This window comes from Chaetodon trifascialis, chromosome 18 (assembly GCF_039877785.1).
Source record: "Chaetodon trifascialis isolate fChaTrf1 chromosome 18, fChaTrf1.hap1, whole genome shotgun sequence".
Taxonomy (NCBI): domain Eukaryota; kingdom Metazoa; phylum Chordata; class Actinopteri; order Chaetodontiformes; family Chaetodontidae; genus Chaetodon; species Chaetodon trifascialis.
Window position 1 is genome coordinate 16,467,717 of NC_092073.1, and position 12,149 is coordinate 16,479,865.

At 42.7% G+C, this 12,149-nt stretch overlaps 2 protein-coding genes across 3 annotated transcripts; both read right to left on the reverse strand.

The window, feature by feature from the left end:
• Positions 1–55: 55 nt before the first annotated feature.
• On the reverse strand, positions 56–9,659 carry nphp3 (nephronophthisis 3). 2 transcript variants are annotated; one of them, XM_070985719.1, is made up of 28 exons: positions 9,613–9,659; positions 8,714–9,094; positions 8,497–8,622; positions 8,252–8,402; positions 7,934–8,086; positions 7,639–7,772; positions 7,089–7,249; positions 6,819–6,975; positions 6,324–6,398; positions 6,053–6,223; positions 5,814–5,917; positions 5,490–5,604; positions 5,240–5,383; positions 5,009–5,106; positions 4,765–4,867; positions 4,543–4,625; positions 4,244–4,379; positions 3,921–4,085; positions 3,728–3,822; positions 3,516–3,638; positions 3,238–3,427; positions 2,798–3,039; positions 2,471–2,546; positions 2,258–2,385; positions 1,836–2,076; positions 1,610–1,735; positions 1,320–1,435; positions 56–1,227 (listed from the first exon to the last, which is right to left on the reverse strand). In XM_070985719.1, exons 2-28 carry the CDS (start codon positions 9,035–9,037, stop codon positions 1,059–1,061), a joined length of 3,906 nt encoding a protein of 1,301 aa, XP_070841820.1. In that variant the 5' UTR covers positions 9,038–9,094; positions 9,613–9,659; the 3' UTR covers positions 56–1,058. The 2 variants fall into 2 exon arrangements, with proteins under 2 accessions (XP_070841820.1, XP_070841819.1); XM_070985718.1 differs by having other exon boundaries at positions 4,244–4,382; positions 9,613–9,640.
• Positions 9,660–10,097: 438 nt separating this feature from the next.
• LOC139347182 (uracil nucleotide/cysteinyl leukotriene receptor) lies at positions 10,098–11,024 on the reverse strand. The gene has a single exon (XM_070986672.1). It carries the CDS (start codon positions 11,022–11,024, stop codon positions 10,098–10,100), a length of 927 nt encoding a protein of 308 aa, XP_070842773.1.
• Positions 11,025–12,149: the final 1,125 nt, after the last annotated feature.

Below are 12,149 nucleotides of genomic sequence, written 5' to 3' on the forward strand. Positions count from 1 at the left end.
AACATTGTATGTACTATATTTGGCAATGAAACAATAGGTTCTGGTGTCCCTTTTGGATTCATGTACATTCATTCAAACAATCAATCGCTAGTTTATTGACTTGAACCTGGACACTTAAGTGGCACCATCATGGATTTGGCAAATCCCTTAAAATCCTTTTTGTACACGAATAAATAAAAATTATTAAGATTTGTATGAAATCAGTACCAGAGGTGATATTTCCTCCTCAGACGTGGCCGAGGCTTGTTTTTGGACACTTCTCTTGGGTTCTATATTTTCTCTTTTTGAATTACATGCTTAATACTTGTAGGTAAACATTACATAACGTAAACATAAATGGTATCTTAATAGCATATAAACATTTTCCACAATACGCACATTTGATTTTAGAGACAGTAGGCTCTCTAACATCCTTCATTCTGAACATCAGGAATGTAAACAAATCTGTCTGAGGTCTGAACAGTTTTGGTGAGAAGTAGCAGGTCATCAGACTGCATCGTGGAAATGTCTGTAAGCTCATCTCCTGAAAAAGAAGCTTGCAAAGCTCTTTTTCCTGGATTTTTAGGGTTATCCATTTAAACAGTGACAGCATAGTTAATATCTATTGTACATTAGAGAGGACTGAACGTGTCATAAATCATCTTTTATGGGTTAAGTTATGGCAGACCCTCATGGCATTACATTCCTATTTTGATGACATTTAATCTGAGACATTTAAATAAGAATTAAGTGTTTGAGTCTGAATGAACATAAGAGAAAACCTGAGTTCCAGGCCCATAAAAAGGACTGATTTAAAGGAAGTTCAAAGTTCCAAACACACATGATTATGTCTGAAATATTAATAAATACTTTTGGCAAATACACAAGTTTCACAGACTAAATATGGCCGACTTCATAGTTATACTGGCAGGTACAGTATATTTGACCAAAACCTTAAACCTTCATCTGGACAACAATCACAGTGTGATGCCCAGGATGCTTCCCTTTTTGATAAAACCGTGGGGTCTGCTGTTTCTGTTATTCTATGGTGTACTGTGGCGCTGAGCCGCTGAACAGAGTCACCTCGGGACATGTGGGAGGGGAGCAGGTCCCCTCAGACTGAACGTGTCCCCACTGGAGGAGTGGCGGGATGGAGCGTTCCCACACACCAACGATGGCTCTGCCTCTTTTATCTCCATTGCACGTTTGTAAAGCTCTGCTGCCTTCTCGAAGTCTCCCTCTTCGTAGCTGTTGACAAAAGGAATAAAAGGGGGGAAAATTGTAATACATCATTCATGATCAAACTTCTGATGAATCCAATGCAGCCTCAGCTACTGTACCTTAGCACAGCCAGGTTTTTTAGGGTCTCTCCCACCCGTGGGTGCGAGCGCCCCAAACTGTCTTCATACACTTTCAGTGCTCGCTCATAAAGAGGCAAGGCCTCACTGTGCTTCTTCTGCCAGAAACAAAGAAATTTACAGTTAGCTTTGCTCTATACAACCTCAAATCCAGCTACACATGCTCACAGAAGCCATTAAAAAGGAAACAAATACATACAAACAGTTCATAAGAAATGTGCATGTTTGGAACTCGCAGTGCAGACTGAATAAAACATGATGAACATTCTCACTAGTTGGCAGTAGATTACAGCCAGGTTGACCAGTGCTGTGGCCACGCTGGGGTGTTTGGGCCCAAAACTTTTCTCCCTGATTTCCAGAGACAGCTCATACAGCGGCACCGCCTTTTCCAGCTTCCCCTGTACAACACACACATCTTCAAATGAGATTCTCAGCCAACGACAAACAGAAACAAACTGTTCAACAGGCAGAATATTAAAGCGTCAACACGTGTCTCACCCTGCGTTTATACAGCATGGCCAGGTGTTTGAGCGTGTATGCCAGCGAGGGGTGGTCTGGGGACAAGGCCCTCTTGCGGATGTCTAGCGCCTTCTCATACATGTCCTCAGCCGTCTCGTATTCCCTCCTCTCTGTGTGCAGTGCAGCCAGGTTGTTGAGGGACTGAGCGCAGTCTGGGTGATCTGGACCGAGGACACGTTGACGCATCTCCAGTGAGCGGCTCAAGAAGACCTTGGCAGCACTGATGAGGGCAAAGAGAGAGATTAAATATGTTGACGGACTCACAAACAAAAAAACTCATCAGCAATCAGATAGAAGGTGCACTTTGAGGTAGAACGGGAATACGCAAATTATGTCCATGATGCAGCTAGTTAAACGTCTTTTTTTTTTCATGTGTGCCAGCTGTAGCACGTGTGCCTTACTCCAGGTTGTTCTGGAGGTAGTAAAGGACGCCCAGCTCATTAAGTGTCTTGGCGCAGTCTGCAGTGTCTTTTCCCAGGGTCAGCTCTTCCAGCTGTAGGGCTCTGCGCCTCAACAAAGTGAAGCCGTACTGAAGGGAGGAAAAAAAGGCATGTACAATAATACTGATTAAGCGAGGATGACTAAGCATGTGGTCATCTGTGAAACCTGCTTACCATATGACCTTTCTGGCGAGCAGTCTTCTGACGGATCTTGACTGACATCTTCCTGAGTTTTTCTGCCTGCTCGTACCTGATTGTAAAAATGGCAGGTGTAAGCCATTAAAACTGTCTTTTAAATTGGAATCCTGCCTTGACAGTGTCAATGACTGTTTTAGTTACTTTTAACTTTTAATAAGGCCGTAAGATCATTCACACAGGGGGAGATGGTGCTTTGTTAACACACTGGCAACACGCCTGGCAAGAATTACCAATAAACTATACTACATAAACAACAATTAAAAATAACATCATGCATTTCGACACCAAGAGAGAACCATTTACTTGTTTTGTTTCTGATAGAGCATGGCGAGTGACTCCAGCTCTCGTGCCACGCTGGCATGCTCAGCTCCGTAGGCGTTCTCATTTATCTCCAGGGCCTGCTTGTACAGCTGCTCTGCGTTGCCATACTTCTTCCACTGAACATAAACCCCGGCCAGCTGGTGCAGAGAGCGAGCTACACTGGGATGGTCGGGGTCCAAGGCTGTCTCCCTAATCTCAAGGGACCTTTGTAGAGGAGCGACAGCCTAAACAAACAGACAGAGAATCAGATACACATGCTGTCTAGCAGAAAAACGAACATATATAAAAGAACACTTATTTAGGCTATTTAAGCAAATTAATCAAGAAAACTGCCATACAAGGTGATGCAGAAAAAATGAGTGGTGAAGGATAATTTCTTTGTTATTTCAAAGCTAATACTCACTAAAATATTGCAACCGTACCTGACTAGGGAGGCCCAGGTCTTTGAGGAAACGTCCCAAGGTCTCATAGAGGTTTGCTAGCTTGGTCATGCTGTCTTCACTCTCACAGCTCTTCTCATAGTGCTTCAGGGAGTCAAAGTAGTCTGTGGCCATGGAGCTTTTGTCTTTGCCCACATATTGCCAATATGCTAACAGCTCAGAGAAATGACCCCTGAAGAAAAGAAAACAGCAGCTGTATGACTCTACCTAAGTAAATGTGGCAGACTTTGTAATATCAGCAGTGCATGCAGCTTTTGTACCTCTTGTAGAGGTTCTGGGAGACAAACAGGTTCAAGAGGCTAAGCTGTAGTTTAGTCCTATCCTCCTGCTGCTGAAGCAGCCAGGGCAGCTCATCTGCGACACGCCAAGTCACACGGTCCTGGCTACACACACATAACACACACCATGACATGAGTTGTGCTGACAGAAGAATGTGAGTGTTGTATGAGGACAGGATGACCACTCTTAGTACCTGAGCTGCTGACTGAAATAATGAATGAGTTTCTCTCTGTAAGTAGCAGAGCTGCTTCCTCCACCCAGGAACTCCAACCTCACAGCTTCCCAAGCCTGACAGATGATCAAAAAAAATGTGTCTATTCATATATTTATGTCCAATGACTATGACTTTGTGCTCTATAATATTTCACTGGCCAAGGTCTGATTACCTGCAGGTGCTGAAACCTGATGAGACCACAATGGAGGGTTACAATGCAGAGTCTGTTCAGGCGGTAAAGCAGAGAGGACAGGACAGGCAACTCCACTTCTGGGAAAAGGTCTAGTACCTCTGATTCACTCACTCCATTATGGCTGGCACACACAAGGCACAGTATCTAAGGAGAGACAAAGAACAAACACAGAGGAGGAAAAAATCTGTTATTTCTGACTAATCAAAGGAAACTTGGACCGTGCTATTAAAACACAATATAACATGGTTATATTCGCAGCACACACGATTATTATTACGTTATTCTGCCTGGATGTAAGTCACCTCTCTCATAATGTGTCGCTCTCGGTCAGTGTTGAGGGAGTTCAGTGTCATCTTGAGAGCCTGCCGGTAGAGTGACATGGTGTCCTGACACTGAAGACACTGCTCCAGGCTCCTCTCCAGTGACCAACATGATATACTGCTGGGCATTAACAAAACAACAAAATCACCAATAATGTAAAACATGTGTTTCCACTCATTCAGGGACATCAACAACAGACTGAAGAGGGGTAAGTCATTTTTTATCCAAATAATCTGTGTTTACGGCTGATCTTAGAATGAATTCACTCTTGGTGGCTGACCTGATGATCATCCTTGCCAGTAGTGTGACATACAATGCATTGCAGGTGGACGCAGAGCGACAGTGCCTTTCCAGCTTCTTCTCCTGGGACAAAGATAGTACAACATTCAAGTGTGGCATTCTCACAAAAAAGACACCTCTGCTAACGATCCAAATGTCTTTCCGCACTGTCAAATCTCCTCTGTGTTTATTAACAAGGGTAATTGATGGGGCGATGACTGACCTGGTCCTTGGTGAATTTGAGATCCATGTTCTGGCACTCTGCATTAACAACACTTCTGACCTCTCTGGGACTCAGTGGGTCTAAGTGGAGTGTGGGCCACAATCTAAACAGACATGGTCACTGAATTACATATGGAAAACCTACAGAAGCATACTTAGAAATACATGCAACTGCATGGCAAATAGCATTTTGACAAATACAGTAAATTGCCTCAGATATTTGGAATTCAAGCAGTGTGTCTCACCTCCAAGCTTGAGGACATGTTTCCACATTGACAGACACCACCACTCTGACATTGACCGGGAGAGGGTCGATCAGCCACTTCATGTGTCTTTCTGCTTGCTGAAAAAGAAGAAAAACTGCAGAATTAATCTGGAAGAATAGAGAAAATTTGAAGAGAGCACTATTCTGAAGGCAAAACATAAATATATGTCTAATGTAGTATCAATGTAGTTAAAACAGAGAGGAGGCGTGCCTGTATTTGGTCTATGGAGTCGATGATTATGATGATGTTTCCTTGATGGCGTGCCGACAGTCTTTCAAGCCAGCGGGGAAACTCCTCCAAGATCTTACTGGGCTCCATGGACAAGCCAGAAATGGACCAGAAGTGCTGCAGCAGCTGTGCGACAATTGATAGACAGACAGAAAACACATTCCCATAGTAAGACTGAGTGTCTTCATAGGAAGAAAGCCTCTGGACGAATCAGTGACAGAGACCCCCTTACTTTGACTGTGAGGCGTTTGATAATGAGAACCGGCTCTGAGCTTGTGGAAAGCGGACGACCGACAAAGTGATAAAGGAACAAGGTGTTGGGCGACTGCTTCTGCTGCTGCTCGATCCTGAAAGGGATTAAAGGACAATTAGCAAAGTAGGCAAACTGCAAAATTTTCTGCTTGTGCCATTTTGTAATTGAACGACTAAGTTGAGAAAAGACAAGTGAAAAATTATCAAAATGGGTGTTAAATTATTACTCAACATCCCTAAAAGCATACAAAATGCTTTTAACAGAAGAGTCCATGAGCTGGGGGACATATTATAAGGTGCTCACCATTTGGAGAGCAAGAGAGACTTCCCTGAGCCTGGACCACCAGACACCAGCAGAGGAGGGGTGGGCGGGGGGGCTGCTATCATGTCATTCAAACGATCTATATACTGAGGAGGACATCAAACACAACACACACTTAGACAGATTAGAGAGATTAAAGAATCCATCAGGATTCTTCACTAAACAAATGACTACACTGGAAGACAAGGGTAAGAAAGCTAAAAAGAGGAGATCTGGCCTACCTTCTGAAAACCTAACTGGGAGGTGGTGCTGTTGCAGGCCTGCTGGTAGGACTCTATCTGTTCCTGCTCATCGTGCAGGTCCCACAGCACATCTCCCGAGTCTTCCTCGTGTCCCTCCTCTATCCCAGAGTCCTTGGTGTCAACGTCTGCTCCTTCAAGACCCAGCAACTCCTACATGGTGAGGGTAGAAGTGGAAGTTGTCAGCGCCAGGAAGGATGAATATATATCACTGTATACACAATGACAGATGCTGCTGAGGGACAGCCTCTACCTGTTTGATGACTTTCTCCAGTTGAGCAAAAATCAGTTCAGCCCCCTCCTCTGCAGTACCACTATGATCCACCACCTGGGTTAATGTTCAAAACACGTAAGCACAAGCACTGTGTGACATCTGGCAAGCAGTTAAATGCTGAGTCAATAAACACACGGCTTCTGCTTTTGGCCAGCAGTCTATGGCGTGGTTATACTGTATATTGTGAGAAACTCTGTAAAGAAGAGAAATGAGGAAGAGCATTCATTCTCAGCGAAACTACTCTGGATAATAAGGCGATTTATCAGAGAGCACATACATATCCTCATGACTTTAAATGCCATATAACCATTTATAAAATGCACTTTCACGACATTTTCAAAGGTCAAGCTATAATGGTGAACATGGAAAATATAATATTTCATCTGGCCCTGGACAGTGGATACTGAAATATTTATTTCTCCCCTGTATCCTGTTTTCCCTTGTTCATTTAATATATGTATGGCTCTCACAAACCTTCACTTTAGCAGCCTTGTCTGCAGCATTGATCCTTTCTAGCAGTTGCCGGGTGGGACCAGTCAAATTGTGATCTTCTTCTGTCCTGAGGTAGAGCACCAGTGGATGACCATCAGGATTCTTCACAAAGGCCTCGTCACAATCCTCCACCACAGAGCTGCACATATGCATGAATATCAGAAGAAAATGTCCCTTAACAAACAATATTATTAACTTACAAGCTTAACTACCTGGGGTAGTGGGTGAGGATAGGTATAGGACTTACTGTACCTAGTGACAGTAGATTTGAGAAGAAGCACACACACAGAGCTCCTTTCAATCTCCTGTTTGCGCTCCACAGAGTATGAGGCAGCAGCCTCCTCTGGGAAACAGACATTAAGGTAGAAATGGCCGAGACCCTCACACATTCTCCGTAACACTGGAGAGTGTTTCTGTATTGAAAACATGAAGCAAAGATGACAAGAATGAGCGGCAGTTCTCTACAAGACTGGCATTTTAAACCAGGTTAACTCAACATCAGCTTTAACATCAGATTAACGCTGTCTGTCGGTGGAGACACATTGACTATTTTGCCTGTTTCAGTGAAGACCAATGATCACCACCAGGCAGACAAATGCTTCTTGACAAGAGCAAGCACCTCAGTAATTTTGATCAAGTACTTTAGTTGTTAACAAAAGTTTAAATATTCTCTTTTGTCCTTCCCCTGTGTTAGTTTAGGCCTTGTTCAGGAAACAACCCCATAAAGCTGAAAAACTAAAAAAAAAATAGTGCCACAATATCCCATGAAAACTGAATATTTATTGTTTTGCATCTAACCAACCTTAATAAAGACATCGAGCTCAGCTTTGGTCTCCTGGGTAAACATTAGGTAGCAGCGAACTGTGTTACTCCACAAGGCCTGGGGCACATGAGGAGAGACCTGGAGCAGACTGGCCACCGCAGCATCCCAGTCATCTAACACCAACACACACACATAATAAAAGTTTATAATAAGTAGGTAATGTTTGCAGATTCAGATTGGCCACTATGGCCATAGTGCAAACATATTTGGGTACTATATTATAGCATATCACCATGCCCCCCTGATTTCTACAGACTTACTGAAGTTTCCTTACCTCTGCTCACATTTGCAAAGGGTCCCTCCACGTCTATCAAACTGTGTGCAAACTCCGGCCCCCGGAAGGTTTGTTGCAACTGCATCATGCTACCCATAGAGGGCTCACTTCCCAGCACACCACCAGACCAGTACTCACATTGAGTCCCTGCAGCTTAAGACATACAGTGAATAAACATACAAAGTTTTTGAAGATTTCATCACTCAAAACAAGATTTTAGATTTTGTATTCTTATTGCAAATTAATACTGGAAGGATGGATAAAAAAAAAAACAAAAACAAAGAAAAGGTCTCAACATTGTAGATTTCTGTGTCTCACCAGTGACAGTGGTTTGGTTGTCATCTGAGTCGGAATCATTTGGGTCATAGACCTGAATGCCCTGAGCCTGCAGCTGCTGCATTTTTGCCTCCAAGTCCCTCTTGGCCCGCAGGAGATCCTGAATCTCCTTTTCTTTAGTCTCTCTGAAAATCTGGTGGACATTTAGCCAGTGGGTTAAGGCTGCAGTTATAATAACATTACATTGAAATTAAAAACGCAACAGAGTAACACGTGGTGTAGTTTACCTTAAACTGTCGTTTTACTTTGTCCCTGTCATGCTCAAAGGTGGCAGCCCTCTCCATTGCTTGGTACTTTGCCTCAAGAGCACTCTCTTTCTCTCTGAGGATCTTCTGGTAGGTCTTCTGCAGAGCCTGTTCACATTGAGAATGATGGACACCGTGATAAGAACTGTTAACTTGTTGGCTGTCTCTGAATTTTAGTAGTCTCCAGTAAATTCATTACCTGCAGCTCAGCTCTCAGCCTCTTGTTCTCCTCGTCCAGCTTGGCCTCCTTCTTCTGCATGGATGAGATCTCGTTATTCTTGCTGACACGGAAGATTTCATACTCTTTACGGAGTCTTTCATACTCAGCGGCGTACTCCAGATCCACAGAACCTGTGGATTTGAAACTGGCCCCAATCACCCGAGGTCCTCTGCGAAAGGAACTGCGCAGGAGTCGGGCTTTGGGTTTGACCTCCACTGGAATTTCACAGGCTTCCCCACCTTCACCCCCATATCCATCCTCAATCACCTCTCCTGGGCTGACCAAAGAGGATGCGGTGCCCATGGTGGCAGCCTCAGCTGTGAAATAGTACTCAGCCTTTTCGTGTGCCCATATCTGCCCCTGCGCGATGACACACAGGACAGGGATGAAGAGTGACAGCTGCTGGAAAGTTTTTATCTAGCTACCTAGGCTTTGGAAGGTGATTGTGGTTGGCATTTCTGAGCCCTAATTTGTTTTCTCCGTGCTGTATCACAAACGCAAAACAGCTAATGTAAGTACAATATTGTAACAGGCACAAAGCTAACTTACTTTCCACAAAAGCAACAGCTCTAACTACCGTTCTTTACACATTAGCACCTCCAGTTACAAAAAGATGACTTTATGCTAACAGGTTTGCAGTTGCTAGCTAATTATTCCTATTTGACTAATAATGAAAAAGACAGCTGTACTTCGTTAGCTAACGTAACGTTACAGGAATAGCTGTTCAACCCGCTCGTCGCGATATTTAATGCTGTAAAAACTACAAGAATGGCAGAATAACTTCCGTACATATTTTAGCTTTGACGGAATGTTGACTAAAACCAAGAGTTTTGGTTAAAACATGTGAAGCTAGGCTAAACAAACAAAAATACACTTACAGTCCGCTCCCGTCACAGCTTCTTCCTGGCTGCCTTGGTAACAAGTCGATTATACGGGTGCTCGCACAAGTCAAATTGGGCTAAAGTCAAATGGTTTTCGAAGTACGGTAAGTTCAAAGGCCGACCTGGCAGGCCTATTGAGACAATTCAGGGCACAGAAACCTCAAATGTCTAAAATATTATGCAATAAATATTGTTATATAATCGCCAATGCAATAGAAACAATTATTACAAGGATATATTAGAAATTGTACGACTGATACCTGCCTCGTGAGGTGTGACTTTTAGCTCCTGACTGCATCAAAGTTTCAGATGAAGTCATTTAATTTTTATTATTTACCTTTGCTGCACCTTTGATTACTTTGTAAGCCTACTTTTCAGAGATCACATCAATATATTGCAACAAGTTTGAATGCATTCATGTCTGAACACCTCACTCACAATGATACAAAAAGGACAATTTGTTTTAAAAAACCATTTATTGTTTACGTGATATTTATTACTTGCCTGTTTTTACAGAACAGCTGAAGCAATTTGTCCCTGTATGCATTGTTCAGGAAGAAATACATCACAGGATCCAGTATGCCACTGGTACAGGTCAGTGCAGATGTGATCCGATTGGCTCTTCCCAGAGCCTTTAGGCTTGCCACAGTCACATGGCCATGACTGAGGCTCTTGATGTAGATTACCCTACTCACATGGTAGGGCACAAATGCAAACAGGAAGTTAATCACAATAAGTATGATCATTTTCACAGCCTTGTCTTTCACTGGTTGTTGCTTGACTGTCCTTAGTTTCAACAGAATCAGTATGTAGGAAACCACTATGGTACTGAGTGGTATAACAAATGCCACAACCGTGGAAACCAAAGCGGTGGAGGATGTTTTCTCCAAGTACAGCTTGTTGCAGATGCCAGTGGAGTTGATGGTCACATTCTTTTTAGAGAAAAGTGTAGGACTCATAGACACAATGACTGTCACCCAAAGTACACCAACAACTACTTTTGCATACAAAGCCTTCCTAACTGACTGTGATTTTATAGGTAGAACCACAGCCAGAAATCTGTCCAGGCTGATGAAACCCATCAGGTACAGGCTGCAGTACATGTTTAGGTAAAAGAGGAAGCCTGCTAGTTGACAGACTACATGTCCAAAAGGCCAGTGGCTGTCAGACAGGTGGTAAACAATACGCATGGGTAAAAGTAGTATGTAAGAGATGTCTGCTACGGACAGGTGTCTCAGGAAGACCTGAGATGGAGAGGTGCTGTCCTGGTGAGAGAAGGCCCAGAGCGCCAAAGCATTTCCAGGCACAGCGATGATGAAAATCAGGCTGTAGAATGTAGAAAAGATAATGTTCTCTTGGTGGGAGTCGCTTCCAAAGAAGACTTGCATTTCCTCCTCAGAGATGTTCATTGTTGTTGTGGAGAGGATCAGCCTAGTGCAGCAGAGACACATATAACCTGTTATGATGATCGACAGTCCAGAGATGATCACCTTTTGGTGACTCATAAGTCACACGTAGTAATATAATAATGAAACAACGAATGTGGGATGTGAGTGTGACAAAAGGGCGATATGTGTGATGTGGCAAAATAACAACCCACATGCAACATCATGTGTAAATGAGATTCATTGGAAAAAGGAAGTGTCTTTGCAGAGCATCGGTGTTCCCAGTATAGCTAATGATTTCAGTGAGCTAACACCAGAAAATGATGAACTACAAATAAGCTACACTCAACAAATAGTTTTAGAAGTAAACAGCATTTTCATAGAGTCACACAAGTAACATGACTGCAAATTACATTCAGGATTTAGACAACACCCATTTGAATAAAGTGGAACACATTGATTTAAGTAAAATAATGTGTTTAATCATTTTTTATGGCAAACAATATCTGATAGTTGTAGATCACCTTAATTTACATTTATGTGATGAAATGCAAAATCCACCCATCCAGTGCAATAAATTGGGGTGTCACCAAGCTTTACTAATGTATTTAAACATACTCACACTTCCCCTAAACATCAAAAGGTGTCTTTAAGTGCTCTGTGACTGTAAAATAAATTATTTTAGGTTAAATGATAAATCTTACAAAATGGTACACCTTTAAGCATGGTTTGTAGTTAAAGCACCACTAAACGTTTGTACTTAACTATCAAGATTGTAAGTGCAGATTTAGGGAATATAGAGCACACACTTAGTACTGTGTCCGTAATTATTAACATCATTATTATTACTAATAAAATAATAATAACAATAACAATAACAATAATCTTACCTGTAATCACAGAGACAGAGAATGCAGAGTTCTACTGTATATTTACTATCCGTGTCACAAAGAGAAAGAGGTGAAGTGGAAGTGAGAAATACTCTGTGGAACGTCTCCACTTTCATATTTATACACACTCATGTACAAACACGCCGCACATGCGCGCGCGCGCACACACACACACACACACACACACACACACACACACACCATGTAAAGCAGATTCAATCACACATGAATTAAACAGGAAGCCAGAACCAGAAAAAAA